Raw genomic sequence first — 18,048 nt, forward strand, 5'->3', positions numbered from 1 at the left:
AGGTGTTTAGGAATGCCATGTTTGACGTAAAGTTCGGTCATATGAAGATAATGAATGAACCCCTAAGGAATAGATGTTCATTGTAAAATAACTGAGTTCTTGAAGAAATCAATATTCAAGCAAGGGGAAGTCCCTAACGGCTTAAGCGTCTAGTTTTCCAAGAAATTCTTGTGACGTAGATGAACAGATGGAGGTAGCCATGCCCGTATTTGGGCAGCATGAGCTATGCCTAAATAAGGGCTTGATTTCTATGCCTATATAAGGGCAACGCGAATTTTACCTATATAAGGGCATGAATCGGGAAGAATCTAAAACACCATTCAACACCCAGTCCACTTTCTCATGCATGACTTCTACTAAATACTAAGTCCTAAACATGTTGAAACATATCTAAAATACATCTATACAACAAGTGTTTAAAACCCACCGAAAAATACATAAAAATGCATTGGTACTGGTTGTACACAAACAAGCATTGGTGCTGTACGCATTTAAAGCATATAGTAGGCATGTGAAATGCTATCTAAATGAATCACGAAAATACATTTATGAAATGATTCGTAAATACAGAAAAGAAAAAGTTGCCGAAACCATTTCTTGTCAGAATACATATAACTGTTAGTATGAGGACAAGGTCAGATATTGTCTCTGGAAGTTTTTCAAAGAATTCTAGTTCTGTATGAATAGTTCTACTTTAAGCAGATTACTTTGTGCCAAAAACAAAAAAAAATACAAATTTGGAAAAATGTATGATCATAGAAAAATAAATCCCAAAGTTAGAACTTTGTTTTGAAAAAAATGAAGGTTGAATTCAGAGTCTCTCAGAACATTGTGTGCCAAATCAAAAGTCATTGTTTGTGGTAGGAGAAAACATCAAATCTTCTAAGTCTATACAAAGCTTGTCTACCATTGTAGGTGAAAGTTGGATTACCTCTTTAAGAAGATTAACCGCACATAGATGTGAAGCATCGCCGTCAGCATTGTTCGCATTAGCAACGTTCGAATCAGAAGGTACCTGTGTGCCTGTCGTTTCTCGTACCTCACCAGTAACATTTTGCGTCTGTGAGATCTCAACGAATGCCGTCTTCAGAATTGGTAGCCGCTGGGGACAACACAGTGCATGGGCCGTTACTGGTTCAAGCAAAGCATCAACATCTGTTGGCATGACTGAAGGTGGTGTGAGACATGAGTCTAACACGCATTCTTCTCCGCATAGCAGGCAACATAGAACAGGTAAGATGCAATCTTGCCAAAGTGGTCTGAATGACAGAAACCATGTGGTATTTAATTCTCTTAGATGAGGTAGTCACAAAATTTGGACGATGCGCTCACAACACTTCATCGCCAGTAGAGTTGTCTCCATGGAGAACTGGGTGTTGCTGGTGAATTGACTTGCCATATCGCAGCAGTAGGAGCAAAAAATAGTATCCATGCAGCGAGTCCCAAAATGAGAGGCAATCCGCCAAACACAGAGTGCACGAAGTTTGTAAAAAATTCCTAGGACTGCTTGAAAAAGGTGCTAACAGTCCAGAAAATACGGTCTTAAATACATGTACAATACCACTCGTATCAGACATGTTTAAGATACGACTTAACATTTCTGAGAAATGTATAGGGCAATTTGTAGTTAAGAAGACATGTATCTCAGCAGACGTCCATGCAGCTTGCATATCATAGGTTTCTTTGGCCAAGGTCAGTGGCACAGTTTTTTGCAAAAGAACGGCTTTCATCCTGCTCAATGTTTCAATTTGTATAGAAGAGATGTTCAGTGAAGGCCATAAAGGCGACTCCCGGTCTGTCTTGGTTTTTGGAAACAATACTTGCATAGAGCAAGTGACCCTGGCTGACATAGCTACTAGATCTGGTATTCCTGGCAACATGCCACAGCAGCTGTGATCGTTTAACATGAGGTAACTCCCATTCGAGAGTTGTCCAAAAATTGAATCAAACACCGTGGCTGGTGAACCTTGCAGGTGGCAGGATAAGTTGTTAGAGGAAGCATCACAGGCCCCCTGTAAGTGTATACCCTGACAAAGGATGGAACCACTTAGTGCGTTTTCACAGTTTATCCCGCTAAGAAACACATCACAACCCCCACTCCAACATCTGTAAGTGGTACGGTAATTCCCAGGATGTCTTGATGTATTCTTTACCCAACCTTTCATATGTGTCTGCTGGTATATGTTTTAGGCAATACTGAAAATGGAATATTGTAACAGGCAGAGTGATTGGTCCATGTATAATCCATTCAGTAGCTGGCTTTTCAGCGACAGTAAATGGCAATCTTTCCAGTTTTTCAATGCTCAGCACTGTATAGTCTGCTCCCCTTTGTGCCAATTTGATCTGTTGATCAGTGAGATTAAATTCTGAAAACAGACGTAGTGTTGATTAAACGCCAAGGCACATAGCCTGAACGAAGATGTGCATCATCGAGCCTAATAGCATGATAGAACGTAATTGTGACTGACTATGTTGCAACTTGACCAAGTCCTGTTCCATGAAGTCTATGGCAGAAGATACTATGCTGTCCAAAGAATATATCCTTGACCGCAGAGTCGTTAACCCATTGTCCACAACAAAGAGAGTTTTCTCTAAATTAATTCGATCAATTTCCTGTATTCTTTCCGCGGTCTCTGCTTGCAATAATCTTCCATGCTTCATTATAAGCAGCATAGATTCCGGCATATATAAAACGTTTATGATGGGGTGTTCTTGGTCCTAGCACGAATTCCTTAAGATCAGCTCCATCTTTAAGTAAAGATAAGTGTTGTTTTACATCCTTAAGTATAGATCTTTGTAGCCAATCAAGGCAGAGCTTCCCTACACTGTATGTTGTTACTATTCCTGGATGCTGTCTCTAACATATCTTTGATCTGGCCTATTGAATTTGAATCCCCGTGTTTTGTTCAGGAACCTTTCTTGACAGTTGTTTGTGACTGTGGGCCAGATTACCCATGTATTCCAATCTGAATCTGTTCTGTTGTGATGCAAAATAGTATGTACGTCGACCTCCCTCTCTGAAGTGTTATCGCTAACAGGTGTAGGTGTAGACGGGTTGTTCAAGTCTTTTATCTTGGCTAACCCAAGGCAAGACGTCTGTTGGACAGTGTCATTCAAAAAAATACTTTGCTCAGGGATGGATCAGGCTCTAAATAAAGCTTCTATACTTGCACTTGCCAATCTTTTGTGCCCCAGACAGTTTTTGTCTCAATGTTGTCTTTCCAAAAGTCGAAACCTAGTCTAGACAGCTGAACATAAAAGGTTGCAAAATAAATTTGTTTGGTATTTGTCAACATGCTTTTCATTCCTGCTTTGTTTACATTTTTAAAGTAAAATGATTCTGGATTGGATTCATTGAACCCTGAAAAGTACGGAAATTTCCTAAAAAATTCTTTTAAGCTACCGTTTGGTGGCGTAGGACAATATTCCCATTGGTTATACATTAATACATTTCTAGGATTTGCAGATTTATGCAAGAAATGATGACCATAATGATTATAACAATACATTTGTTCATAGTCTGATGAACCTTCTAAATATTCATGATTTGTAAATACTGCAGACATTTCTAAGTCTGACATCATATTATTAACAGTCTCAAAGTCCCAATCATCAGAAAAGGTACTAGATGAAACGTAGTCATTTAAGGAAATCTTGAACTGGTGTGGAATCTTCAACAGCTCCAACCGGCCAAAAATGTCAGTCAGTTCTGTCAAAAGCTATACCCCTGGTATAGGAACGGCTGTGATGTTTACTGATGACAAGTCTCTTTGTTCCTGATGAGTTGATTTGTGTGGCTTGAGGAGTAAGTTGACGTTCTTACTTGCTGTGTCCTTTTTGACATATCTTCCATTGATCAGCATTCCCAAAGTTATAACTAGAGTTAACCAAATTAGAAGAAAAAGCACACCAAACACAATCCAAAGTTCAATCCATGGTGGAACCAGATAAGTCTTTTCAAGGTGATGAAAAAAGTCTGTTGCTTGTTCTTTAAAAGTTCTTTTTGCTGGCGTAATTTCAGGCTCGCTGGGATCCTCGGAAAACGTATCAAAGTTAATGAAGTAGCCAGAGGCAGTTCTGTCAATTGTTGGGATTGCATCAGGATTCATTGAAATCACTGGAACCACTTGATCACTTGTTACATTTGTGTAGTCAGATGCTACTTCGTTGTAGACAGGCTTTTCTTGACGAACTGTTATTTGGTTTTCAAGAGTTCCATAGCTTTGTTGCTTAGTCCTTCATTTCGCACTGCAGATTCTTCAAAGGTGATGAGTCTCTCAGTTTGAACCTCTTGGATAGTAGCCAGAGCTAGGCGTCTGCTACATTGGCAGAGTCCACTTGGCCTACTGCTTATGATCGACCACATGATGTGGTTTGACCAGGTTGATTAACACAAACCTGTTCTCCATTTTACCAGCAAGGGGAAGCAGTAATACTGTTCTTGATCCGTGGATTAGTAGGACAGGTACTGGTTGTCTGTAAGAAGGCCCGAATTCCTTCTTGTCCGCGATCTTTTCTCTGACTAGATCACCAAGCTTTGGGATCCAGACAGGCCTTGCTGGGACGCTCGGTTTTTATTCAGTGGTGGTTGGCTTCAGGAACACTTTACTTTGTTTCGTTCTTATTTCATTTAAGCCTGTAAAACAGCCAAACGGTCTTTCATATCAAAAGGTTTTTGGTCTACCGCTGAAGTCTGACAATTTAGGTCCGACACTAACATTCTGGTCCCAAAAAGGACTTCATATGGAGTGATATCCCCTAGAGAAATTCTTGCCAGATTGTTAAGACTACGTTGGACACTTTTTAGATGTTTGACCCACACGCACCCAAGCCTAATACCATAGCTGTTACAGATTGCTTTATGTCCCAGTTTTTTCTCTCCACTACCGAATTTTACTTAGGATGAATGGACTAGAGTACCGCAATGCAACGCCCAATTTGGCCATGGCCTCCTTGTAAGCTCAAGAGCTAAACACAGGCCTTTGGTCAGAATGTAGCGTGCCGACTGTGTATGTGCTGATAAAGACTCGCAAATCTTTTATACCAGTTCGAGCGTCAGCCGAGCGCTGAGGCCACATCCAAATGAACCTTGAAAACGAATCCACTGCGACCATGAAATATTTATAGTTACCATCCCTTTGTAAGGGACCGCAGTGGTCCAGGTAAACGCAAGCTAGTGGTTTATCTGAAATTAACAGGGGCATCTGTGCATGAAGTTTCACTGTAGAGACTTTGATCTTTTTACATATTTCACATTCCAAAACATAGTTTCTGGTTTGTTTCCTCATGCTCGGCCAACAGAATCTCTGTTTTAATAATGACACTGTGGCGGAAACACCTGCATGTGCAGAGTCGAGCCCCTCATGTGCTGCTAAGATTAGTCCTAATCTATGTTCCATGTTTGGAATTACTCTATCCTCACTCCAGGGATTCGAACAAATGGAACGTTGTTCGCATCAGTTATGTACGAGTATTTGAGTGGAAACCCTTTAGGTAGTGTTTTACCACTGTCTTTGCTTGAAGCATTGACAGCTAGCATTATTTCACCGTCTATTTTCGTTTTTGAACGAGTGATTGCAGCTACGGAAGCCGTTTGCACAGCTGCCTTCGAAGCTTCATCAGCCAAAGAATACCTTGCAACGTGAACGCCATCACGTTGATGACTCAGCGTATGTATCACATGAGTGTTTTGTATTCCTTGTTGTAACTGAACTACTTGTTCCCATAGTATGTTATGCTTAATTGTGCCACCTTTTGCATCTTTGTAACCGTTTTGAATCCAGTTCTGCAAGTATTCATTATAAGATTGAACACAATAATAGGAATCGCACACTATGAGTGTGAGGAATTCGCGATCTGTATTCTCAAGTGCCATCTTGAATGCTTGTAGTTCAGCTCGCTGAGCTGTACACTCTCCTAGAGATTGAGTTTTAGTGACCATTGGTCGGAATTTTCCATTGCGCTAATGACCTTTAACGATCGCACACGCCGCACTATAGGCTTGTTTACCCTCCGTAGCGGGTTGAGCTGATCCGTCAGTATAAATTATACATTCATACTGTTCTAGAGGCAGAATTTCAGTAGGCAGAGGGCATTCTTGTTCGTATTGTTGAAATGCTTGTGTTTTCAAATAAGGATCAAAAACGTATGTTGCAGCAAGATAGTTAACCCATTGTATCCATCTTGGATGTAAAGCTTTTGCATTTGGAATGCTAGCTTTTGTCACTGCTTCTAAGGCAGGTACAGGTCTAAAGACCTTTATGCGCCTACCCTGTGAGAGGGCTCTCTTTTGCTACTGCAGTCTGAACAGCTGTCAGAATTTTTTCTGTAGAAGTGAATTTCATTTCTGCTTGTGTGTACAAGTGTGATTTGTAAGCTATTGGTACTTTTTCACCTTCGTTAAAAGTTACGTACGTGAATCCGCATTGTCCTGGAAAGATTGTGATCACTAAGTTGCGTATGTTTACTTGCGTTTGCAAATGTTAAGTTGCTAACATGTCTGGAGTGAATAGAAAATTTCTGTGTATTTTTGTGTCCAATAAACTGTTTTAAAATCAGGTTGGATTAATTTGTAGAGAGGTTTAACCCTTTCTGCGTAGTTTAGAATGTACGTTCTTCCAAAGTTCAGGAAACCTATAATCGACTGTAAGTTTTTCAGCGTTTTTTGAGGTTGGAGCAGCGCACATTTCTCTAGAAAGTTGGCTGCCAGGCTTTTGCCTTCACTTGATAACTCTTATCCTGACATTGAAATGGGCAATTCTCGATTTCTTAAAATTGAATTTATACCCTTCAGAGGTGAAGCCCAATATAATGGTGTTCACCCTGTTCAAGTGCCTGTCCAAGTCATCGTCTGTTAGATAGATGTCATCAACATATGATAAGCCTTCATTATCATATGTTTGTAGTAACTCTGTTGCCCTAGCTGAAAATAACCCAGAACTATTATTGAATCCTTGAGGGAGAGGACAGAAGTGGCGATGTGTCCCCATAACTGAGAAAGCAGTCATATACCTACTTTCTGGTGCAATGTTTTGACAGAAGAAACCGTTAGAAATATCTAATGTCGTTTTATATTTTTTACACATAATGTTATTCCAGTACACAACTAGCTTCCTCTGCCCCCAATTTCCTCATACTAGGTGACCTGAACGTCCATTTCTTGGACCCCACGGATCGAGCAGCATCGGTCATCAGGAACGATCTAACATCTCTAGACATCCGTCTAGTGAATAATGAGCCTACCCATGAGAAAGGCCATCTATTAGACCCGATCCTAACCAACATAGCAACAATGACCACTGACCCACCGGTGACCTTACCATGGACGGACCACTTTCTGGTACCCTTTTTTTGGGAAATCCCCACCCTCACTTATTCAATTCCTAAAACCCAAGTCACCGACCGACAATGGCGCAAACTATCACCGGAGATCTGGGCTGCCTCTCTTGCAGAGTCCACCCCTGCGCTCTCATCTGATCCCTATATTGCTGATAAACAATTCAGCGACTGGATTACTTCCTCACTGGATACGTTGCTCCCGATAACTACCACCCGTAAACAACCTAAAAGAATACCACCTGCTTTATGGTACACTCCTGAGCTTAAAGCTCTGCGGCAAGAGTGTAAAAAAACCGAACGCTCATGGAGGCGCGATAAAACAGCAATTAACAAAAACCTCTACTCTATCTCTCTCCTGACTTATAAAACTGCTATTCATAAAACCAAAAGCATGTTTTTTCAGGAGAGAATAGAGAACGCAGGTTGCTCAAGTAAGGAAGCATACGCCGTCCTTAAAGAGCTGTCTAAACCCCAAGGACAAGGAACAACACCCATTGCCGATCCTGAAGCCGATCTGGAGAAATGCCAGAAACTGGCCAATTTCTTCCACGATAAAATCAGACTTATTCTGGAATCTATTCCCCCCTCCAGTCCTGAGGAAAATATCGCTTGCCCACACACCGCCACCTGCCTGTCCACGTGGGGCCAGGTCACGGTGGATGAGGTGACAAATGTGCTCAACTCTATGAAGAGCGGCTCCCCCAGTGACCCTGCTCCTCTCCGTATCCTTAAAGAGGTAGCCCCTACTATCATCCCTTCCCTTACCCACTTGATTAACACCTCCCTCCAACAAGGAGCTGTACCCCCAAGTTGGAAGAAGGCGGTGGTAAAAGCCCTGCTGAAAAAACCTACGCTGGACCCTGATAATCTGGCTAACTACCGACCCATCTCCCTACTGCCTGGAGTAAGTAAGGTCGCAGAAAAATTGGTCAATAGGAGACTTTCCCAGTTCCTAGAGGCCAATAATAAACTAAAAAGCTCCCAGACAGGTTTTCGACCTGGACAGGGCACGGATATCGCCCTTCTGGCTGCTGTAGAGGAGGCAAGAGCACTATTGGATGGGGGAGGATCAGTGGCAGTGATCCTCCTCGACCTTAGTGCAGCGTTCGATACAGTGGACCACCAACTACTTATCGAAAGACTGACTAAGGTGGGAGTGAAAGGAACAGCCTTATCCTGGCTCTCATCTTTCCTGGCCCAACGCTCCTACCAGATCTGGGAAAAGAACGCCCGCTCCTCCGAAATGCCCCTCCAATGTGGGGTTCCTCAGGGCTCCTCCCTGAGCCCCACTTTATTCAATATCTATATGGCCACATTGGAGGAGGTTATCATCCCCTTCGGAGTGAGCGTCGTCAGCTACGCCGACGACACTCAACTAGTGGTGTCTCTGTCCCACCCCAAGCAACATAAAGCCGATCTGTTCAACTGCCTCACGCAGGTCCACCACTGGATGAACAGATCAGCCCTAAAACTCAATGGGACAAAAACCGAGGTCCTTATACTGGGCCCGAACGGAGCCTCACTTCCCCTGGACAGCTGGCCAGCCTGTCTGGGTCCGCCCCCCGACCCTAAGAAAGAGGTGAAAAGCCTGGGGGTGTGGATTGATTCCGATCTCTCCTTCACCTCACAAGCCAAGAAGGTGGCAGGGACCTGCTTCGGCCTCTTAAAATCTCTGAGGAAAGTCCTGCCCCTTCTCCCCCCTAAATCCCAAAAACTTTTAGTCCAGGGTCTCATAATATCGAGACTGGACTATAGCAATGTGATTTATCTTGGTGCCCCCGAAGCGACCCTTACTAAACTACAGACTATTCAGAACGCGGCCGCCCGGATCATCACTAACACCCCGGCCAGATCGTCTGCCAAGCCCGCTCTTAAACTCCTCCACTGGCTCCCCATAAGGGAGAGAGTCAAATTTAAAGCCCTATGTCTCGTTCACAAAACGCTGCAGAACCAAGGCCCCCCTGTTCTTAGTAAATTGGTCACTCCCTACAGGAACTCCAGGTCCCTCCGCTCCAATGCAGAAAACCTTACCAACATCCCTAGATTTAGAAAAACTCGAACAGGAGGAAGACGTTTCTCGGTTCAAGCCTCCCGCCTCTGGAACGCACTCCCCCGTAACCTTCGTCTTGAACCCCAATACCTGCGCTTCAGGAAACTGTTAAAAACTCACCTCTTTCCCTAATTCCTGTACACCCCCTTCCCTCCTTTCTGGTTCAGTTTCCCCCTTCTCTTCCCTTGTCCTTCTCAGTCTCCTGCTCCGTTGACCTGGTGATTTCAGGGTTCTTCAGCGCTGGGATACCTCCGGGTGACTATCGCGCTTTATAAGAATAAATAATAATAATAATAATAATAATAATTCCTTAATGCTGCACTGTGTGCATTTTGTACTGCAAAGGTTTTTCAACAAGAGTTTAAATGTCTGTAATCCAATACTAGACGATATGTATTGTCTGGTTTGGAGACAGGAAGAAAAGGATTGTTCATGGACGAGGTGCATGTTTCAATCACCCCTTGGTATTCAAGTTGATCTAAGATCTTCCTGACCTGTTGTTTAGCTTCTTGCTTAACTGGGTACTGCCTTTTTCAACTGAATTTTATGGTGAGAAGACTCCTCATCCCATCCTATATGATTTTTGTATAATGCTGGAGCTTGGGCAACTGCCCATTTCCTGACATAAGTTTATTTTAAATGAATTGGAATATGGTTGGAGAAGGCTGGCATAATGATGTCTTCGCCATATGGGCTCTCCCTGACAAATTCTCGTGGCCAGTCTTGTTCAGCTAGAAGAATGTCATAACCCTTAGAAAGTCGCTCCCAACAAATGCTCTCACTTTTCTTGTTATATCTCCCTCCATCCGGAGTGTTACTTCATATAACTTATGTGGAGAACTAACCCTGGTATCTGCAGTTTCAACAGTTTGGATTTACTCATTCAAGTCCACTGTCTCCAGGTGATCTTTCAAGTTCTTGCAAGCTATGGTGACTTCAGCTACGCTGTCCTACATTGTCTGAGCCCATTCCCCGTTCTTGAGTTGTGTCCTCAAGATCCTCGGCATGTCTTATTTTTAGACCTGCTACCTTCTTTTTGGTGAGTTGAGGTTTCTTGTTTTTCTGAACGTGTTGATCGTCTTTGGACTTCACGCGTTCTTCCTTGTGTTCTGATTGTCCTCTTCTTTCTGATTTCTGTGATGAAGTCTGAAAGGTACGAGAGGAACGTGTATCAGTATCTTGATATCTGTCAGGTTTTCTCAAATTATCCCTATTCCTGAGGTTATACCTCCTTTCAGAGGGCTCCTTTTAAGGAGACCTACCCCTGGAATGAGAACGCTTCTCTTTAGAAGTTTGTTTAGTGTTTTCCCACTTCTTTTTAGAAGGAGTAGGAGTGTTTTTAGTAAAGACATTTTTAGGACTGTCAGACAGTTGGGGTTTCACTGGTTTCCCACCAGACTGTCTCTGCCTAATTCTTCATAGGATTTTTCTATTATTCTGGTTAGTTCTTGTGGTTGCTCAGTTGCATCAAATTCCCTTAATTTCTGACGCAGCGCCACTGATGCTGCTTCACCTTTAACCCCTTCGGTGCTCATGACGAGCTCAGCAAACTTCTAAAGAGAAGCGTTCTCATTCCAGGGGTAGGTCATGAGGCACAGTGCTTGTGTGCTCATGACGAGCTGAGCTCGTCATGACCACACCCATTTCCATTATGGTCCAGCACAGCAAGCAGCCAAGGTGTTAATTTTAGCTAATATTATTGTTGAGACATGTTTGAAATCTTTAAGTAGTTTCATACCCAAATTTAAAGCAGGCTCTTCCCCGTATTAATTTTGAATCTGTTTCAGGACATCCGGTATTACCGCCGCAGATGGAACTTTGTGTATTTTTGTGTAAATAGCAGCGAAGACTGTACCCCAAGTGATGCAGTCCTCCAGATGTGGTGTGATCCCCATCGGTAAATAAATTGTTAAAACACTGTGTTTCTCATGAGAGTTGGTATTGGGAAATACTGCCTTGATTTGAGTAATTTCTTTGAGCTATCCAGCTGTTCCCATTTTGCGGGTAATTTACTAAGGACTGAGTGTAAAGTCTGTGGTGTAATTTTTTGTGTATTCCCCTGGTGAGGGGGATGTTGTGGAATCATTATTGCAGGTTGGACTGTAAGTGTCCGCATGACATATTGAACAATTGTCTATAGATTTTGATTAACTCTTTTAGTTGAGTTCATAATTCTACATCTGACATTTCATTAATTTCAGGATGTGGTGTATAGCTGGCTCCTGACCTACCTAGTGGACCGAGCCTGGTAATGTGATTTATATGTTTTAGGGTGCCTTTAAACCAGAGCGCATGCTTTTGGTATGTTAGTGGAATTTCAATATCCTCGAAAGGGATGTATTCCTCTGGTGGTTCATCTTCTTTGTAGAAGTGAAACATGTGTTCATGGATCTGCTTCAGGGAAGACTATCCATGAATAGAATACCTCTGTCTGGTGATATTCATGTGCCTCTATAACAAAAACTGTCCTACCACCTCTTGCTGATAGGCCATGTTGAATATGTTTTATAGTGATGGCTTTCCTTAAATTTAGAGGTATGCTTATAGCATTATTGTTGGTTTCTTGAAAATCTGTATAGTTTAAAGCTTGAACAGAGTCATCGCCTGTAGCTCCATTTGCCCTGGGATTGTTATCCCCTGTTAGGGACATTTTGTTGACTGAAGGTTTTGTAAAAGCAAGTTTCAAGGAAACAAAGAAAAGGTGCACAAAATTTTGGAACACTCTATCCTTCAACGTTGAACAAACCAAAAAGCTAATACATAGGATTTTTCGTCCTACTCAGCTATGGTGGATATTATCCTTTTACCCACTCCAGACGTCTGTTGGAGTATTTTACGGAAAAAGGGGTTCTGATAAAAGCATGACTGAGTTACTTCGGTATCTAGCGTTAAATTAATGCCTTACCAAACGTTGAGCGCCATGTAGTGTAGTTCCTATATTCCCAATAGGCTCTGCGCATTGGAATAATATATTTTATAGATATGACGTAGGACTTAGGTCAGTAGGTCTCTATCGAATATATTAAACTTAATAGTGAGTGCCAGCTAGCTCAGAGGTCACTAGAAACTTTCTCGGATACACAAGAAGGGATTAGTTTCTGACAACCACATAAACATGACAACTTTGTTTCCCCAATAATAAGAACATATCTTCAGAGTAGTGTAAAAAAAAATAACTATTTTATTCAGTCAATCGTGCATGCTTTGTTTCTACAGAGTTGCAGAGAAATAGTGAGACTGGCGTTTTAAATAAAAAGATTTGTTGAACAGGCTTCTTTTTCATGCAAGAAAGGTGAACTGCTACAATCGTTAGACAGAATGATGCGTACAGCGTAAACAGTAATATAAAATACTGTAATAGCATTGTATAGTTTTTAAGCCATATAAAAATACATACATAAATAACACGGGATAAAATAATCAACAGGTGCGTCTAAAATACGCCTACCCCAATGTACCTAACCTAGGTCTAGTACGAGGGAGGAAGTAAGTGTTGTCTTTAGCATAGGTTTAGTTTTGCCAAGATTTTGCCAAAGGTTTCTCTAGGTTCTAATCAGCTCCATGCCTTAGAATGAAGGAGGTTTGGTATCTCTGCCTCGGACTCGATTTCCCAACACCCCGCAAGGGGAGTCAGAAACACTGGAGCTGGAATCTCGGCAGAGGAGGACCGCTTCCTGATCCGTGTGTCAGCTGGAGAGTCGGCTTCCTTCGGCACTTGCTGTAGGGAGCTGCGTCAGGCAAGTAGGTCGTCGAACTGCACCAAACCACACTGTATTTTGCCATAGCAAGTAAAGGTATATTTATACCTCAAAGGTTTTTTTAACTTGTATCAAAGTTGCACCACTTATAGGTTTATATATGTATCAAGCAAAATTATATCAAGTCCATAAATGCAATTCCTCCTTTATTTTTTTTAATTCTTTTTATTTGATGAATCAGAGCCAACAAGTTTCGTTTTGAAACCAGAACTTCTTCAGGGCTGGAAAATTAGAACATATACAAAACAACATATAAAAAACATAAATATAAATACATTCACACAAGCCACATTAAAACATCAACCATAAGACAGATTTAAATGCATATAAGTGCATACAAAATCTATAAATGGTTCACAATAAAACATAAAACAATATATATACATACATACATTGGACTAACACAACCTTATTGAACATGTACAGGAACATAAAAAAACAGCAGGTGTTTTGTGTATATACACCTTCACTGATCATCAAATGTGAATAGCCCTAATGATAACTGTGTATCAGATTTAGGAAAAAGATCACACAACAAATAACTACTCTTACAGTGACAGAGTGTCAGCATATACACATAAACCAACCATATGATAAAATGCCAATGTCACAAATAATCACAACATATTCCAACATTCCTAAATGAGCCAAAAAGAGAAGATCATTACCACTGAGGAGAAAAGAGAGAAAATATAAAGAGAAAAATTAAACATACCATATACTATCCACAGGTGCAGGCACAATACTGAGAATAGATCTAATTCCTCTTCTTTTTGATTGGGTGACTACAATAAATGCTTAACACACCCTCTGGATAAACGAAACTGCTCGTCCACACTACCACAAAGAGAGCTGTTAGACTGACCTAATTTAGCCTCTGCTATACCTCTGGGCACTTCCTGGACTCTGTGCACATTATACCTCACTTTGGAATAGTATACACAGAGCCAGCTTCCTATACTCAATTTTCGATATTAGAGGTAGTTATTGATAAATTAAGCAGCAACAGTTATTTTTCTTACACTTTGCCATTCATAGTTTCAGTGGGCACTTTGCTTTCTGATGCATTAATAGTTTAAAAAAACTAGAAAATGCAAATAAACCATGTCATTAACCTTGTCATTATCAGAGGTAGACCTACTCCATGCTACATTGTTTGATTGATCACTACAGTCCTTAATTTAGAAAACGTACCTGCCACGTCAAGTGGAGCTTTGGTAAAGGTACTTTACTCCTGCCGTATTCATTGTAAACCAAGGCTGCTTCACAAGCAGTCGATTTGCTATTCAGGAGGTGATCAAACATGGCTCTGCACGCATAGAGGTTGATCTGTTTCTTCAAGATGAGGAGTCCTATTTCTCAACGCGGTGAATCAGTTCTGCCATTTGGTAATCTTAAATGTTCCAAAAAAAAAGTATGTTGTAGCTCGAAAGAGTGATAGTTAATCTTTATTTGTTGGTAAATTAGGTTGAAACTGTCTGTTTGTGGTGACATGCTACTGTTTCGTATTGTATTGTCGTTTTTAAAATTGAGTATGGCACCATATATGTTTTTTGCAGGAGAATCCAAATCCTCACATGGCATTTCAGAAGGTTCCAAGGCCCACAGAAGGATCACACTTGCGAGTTCACGTTCTTCCATTCCCCAGGATTAATGAAAGCAGGGTTCAGGATCTAGTTCAAGAAGGGCTCTCCAAAAATCAAAACGTAGCTCCATCTGCACGCGTAGAAAAAAAATGCGTTGTTCCGGCTGGTCCACCTGTTGGTAAGTTGAGTCTTACTTTAGTTTTTTCAAAATAGCATCTGCATATTTAATAGATGATTGTTAATGGTGAATACAATTTTTAAAAGTACATGCAAATGATTTATTTAGATCTGTTTTGAAAAGGAGATTGCTATGTCTAGATTGGTGGATGTCATTGTTACATAAGCCAAACGCAGTAAATGTCCCATGTGAGGAATCCCTCAAACAGCTACTACAATCCCCGGTTTTTAGGTTTCGCCTGGCCGTAGCACTGCGCAGCAGTGCTCGCGCAGGCAAAATCTTTTGATGCTACAGTGTGGGGCTTTGTCTCGCCTTCTCTTCCATTGGCTAGCTCCATAAATGGAGGCTAGCCATTGGAAGAGATTAGTTGTCAATCACTTTCCCCGTCACAACGCGATTCGAGGGCTTTTGCATGTCTTTTTTAAGTCCTGCCCCTTTTTTCGTCATGTCGCATGTTCCCGCCCCCCTCCCGCTGTCCGTGTCTCAGTAGATGTTTTATGTTTGAGCAGCTCAATCTTAGCGGGAGCAGATTCGTGGGCATTTGTCATTTTTTTATGTCCCGGCCCTTTTCTCTCCGTCATTCGGAGGTGGGGGTTTACTTTTTTTTTTTGCCGGCGCTTTTGTTTGGCTATTTCCCCCGACCGCCGGCGGAAGACGTCGCTGCACAGCAGGTCCGCAACAGTAATGGCCGCCGTGAGGGCATCCCTAGATCACATCGCAAACTACTGGGCCCCGAGCCGTAGATCACACAGTAAGGACGGACTCCCGCTCTGCGTCATCTCCCGCTGATCCGCTCTTCACTTCGGCTGGGTACGTCCCGCACTTGGGGACCTTATTGCCGCTTGCACCCCTTTCAGCCGCTCTCCCCTTCAGGATCGAGGCGTAGGCGGAGCCAGGACCAGCACCCACAACTCCACGCCGATCCAAGTGACCCGTAACCTGCCCAGCCTCGAGCCGCAGCTCGCCTCACCCCCTGGGAAAGCACCGCGACTTGGGACAACCATCCTCAACGCCGTCCCTCTCGAAAATCCCCAGGACGCCACAGTAAAGGTACAGCGCGCTTCGCTTTCAAAGTAGACTGTATGCGACGTAAGTTATTTGTGAAGGGAACGGTTCGCTGAAGGTACGCTCCACCCTTACCACAGACTGTGCCTGTGAAAGGGAACTGTACGCTGTGCTCTTTCAAGGACCTGTACGCCTCACACCTTCTATTTCCAAGGATTGAAGGCTGTGCGCATCGTAGTGCTGCTTCCAAGCCTGAAATGTACGCTGAGAATTGTAGCTGCCGGCAATCTTATCAGCCCACTGGGACTTTCAGGCAGATTTGGCCCCACACAGGTCCCCCCTCCACCCCCCCTGACCGCGTCGTTGTGCTCTAGTCCCCCCCACCCCCTTGACCCTCGTTGCGCTTGTGTCCCCCCACCCCCCTGACCCTCGTTGCGCTTGTTTCCCTTCCCACCCCCTGACCCTTGTTGCGCTCGTCCCCCCCACCCCTGACCCTCGTTGCGCTCGTCCCCCCCCCTTGACCCTCGTTGCGCTAGTTTCCCGAGGGAAGCAACTCATTACCTGCACATTCAAAACGCACTTTTTATCTACTTGCTGTTCCCACCCATGAGGTGACGCGGGATACTCGCTTCCCGCCGGTGTAGGCTTACACATTTAGCACGTACTTGCTACTGCAAGCTGATTGTATTGTAAATCTGCAACACAGTTGCTGCTGCAGCCCCAGCAGTGTGGGAACATTATCCCCTAGACCGTTGTGGGAACCATTTCCCATGTGAGCCTGGCTACCCTAAAATCCCTTGTTAACGCTCAGAGAAAAGTAAGAAAGAAAATAATCTAGCGCTTCATACTGTGCTTGTACCTGCAACTAAAACAAGTGCTAAAATTAGGCTTAGTTTGAGCTGCCAGTTTCCAACAGCAAGCCTTTGACTCACTGAGCCATGCGCGTGATGTCACTTTAAACCTGAAACCCCCAATAGGTACATCGCGAGCAACCAGTAGCTCGCATACAGTCTTGGAGAAGCTCCCCTGCTTTGTCCAGTTAGTTTACAGTATGTAACTGCACGGCCCAAAAAAATGACCGGCCTGCTACTTGAAAGAAGCCTTAAATAAACAAATACATCACATCAGATAACGCAGCCTGAAGAAATATATATATCCATGAGAGTTTGATTTCCTTAAAGTCAATGGAAGTAAAATATTTGGTAGAGAGATGCATCACTTTTAATTTTGTTTCTTTCACGCTCTTTTGCAGCTTGTTTTTCTTTTTCAATATTTACTATTCTCTTTTCTTCCCTCCTTCTATCCTCTTTTTCAATTCCCTGCCTCCTTTTTTTTCTGTTACCCCTTCATTTTTGCTATCCCTCTTTTTCCGTTCTGTTTTTAATATTCACAATCTATTTCTCTCTCATTTGCTCGTATTCTTGCTTGTTTCCTTTGGTTTCGTTCTTTCCTTCCATCTTCCTCTTCTCTATTTACTTCCATCGCACCTCACCTTTGTTCCTTCTTTCCTTTCTTTTCCTTGGTCGTTCTTTCTATCCCCCCCCCTCCCCCCCCCCCCCCCGATGACCCGGAGAAAATCTACTTTTCCAACAGTGAGACAGTAAATGCCCACAGGAGATTTTTAAATTAGCGCAAACATTCACCAACCCTCAGGGCAGCAACTCATCGATGACCTGCACACAGGAACTGGGCAAAGTTCTGGCTAACGTCTATATCCAAAAGTCCATAAAAAACCTGAGCAGAATATCGCCAAGCACATTTCCTTACCCCATGCTGGTCAGCTGTATCTGTTCAACCAACACAGGACATGGAAATGGTCAAGGTCAACAACTGTAAATTCACATCAGCGGATCCCCAAATGATGCCCCCCTCTCACCCCCGTTCCTTAAGGGACACACACTGGGAAAAGAGAAAGGTGACCCCTGCGCAGACCTGATGACCAACCTCATGACTAGATTCATCAACGACAGCCTCAGTGAAGGAGAAGTCCGAAGCAGCCTCAAGGACTTCTGCATCACAACTCAGCTAAAATAAACAAAACAAAACCCCAGACTTCAACAATTCTCCGATTCAAGCTTATGTAAGTAATGCTGCCACAGTAATACAGACACTGGCATTTGGAGGAGCTGTGGT

The 18,048-nt window shown here is 42.8% G+C and overlaps 1 protein-coding gene across 5 annotated transcripts in view; it reads left to right on the forward strand.

The window, feature by feature from the left end:
• SBF2 (SET binding factor 2) overlaps positions 1 to 18,048 on the forward strand; it is a 2,158,806-nt gene that overhangs the window by 1,008,214 nt on the left and 1,132,544 nt on the right. For all 5 annotated transcript variants that reach the window (XM_086955965.1, XM_086955960.1, XM_086955962.1 and 2 more), the window contains exon 14: positions 14,706 to 14,910. In XM_086955965.1, the coding sequence (XP_086812091.1) occupies positions 14,706 to 14,910 (205 nt within the window). The remainder of the gene's footprint in view (positions 1 to 14,705; positions 14,911 to 18,048) is intronic.

The sequence above is a fragment of the Lissotriton vulgaris genome, chromosome 2_1 (genome assembly GCF_964263255.1).
Source record: "Lissotriton vulgaris chromosome 2_1, aLisVul1.2, whole genome shotgun sequence".
Lineage (NCBI taxonomy): Eukaryota > Metazoa > Chordata > Amphibia > Caudata > Salamandridae > Lissotriton > Lissotriton vulgaris.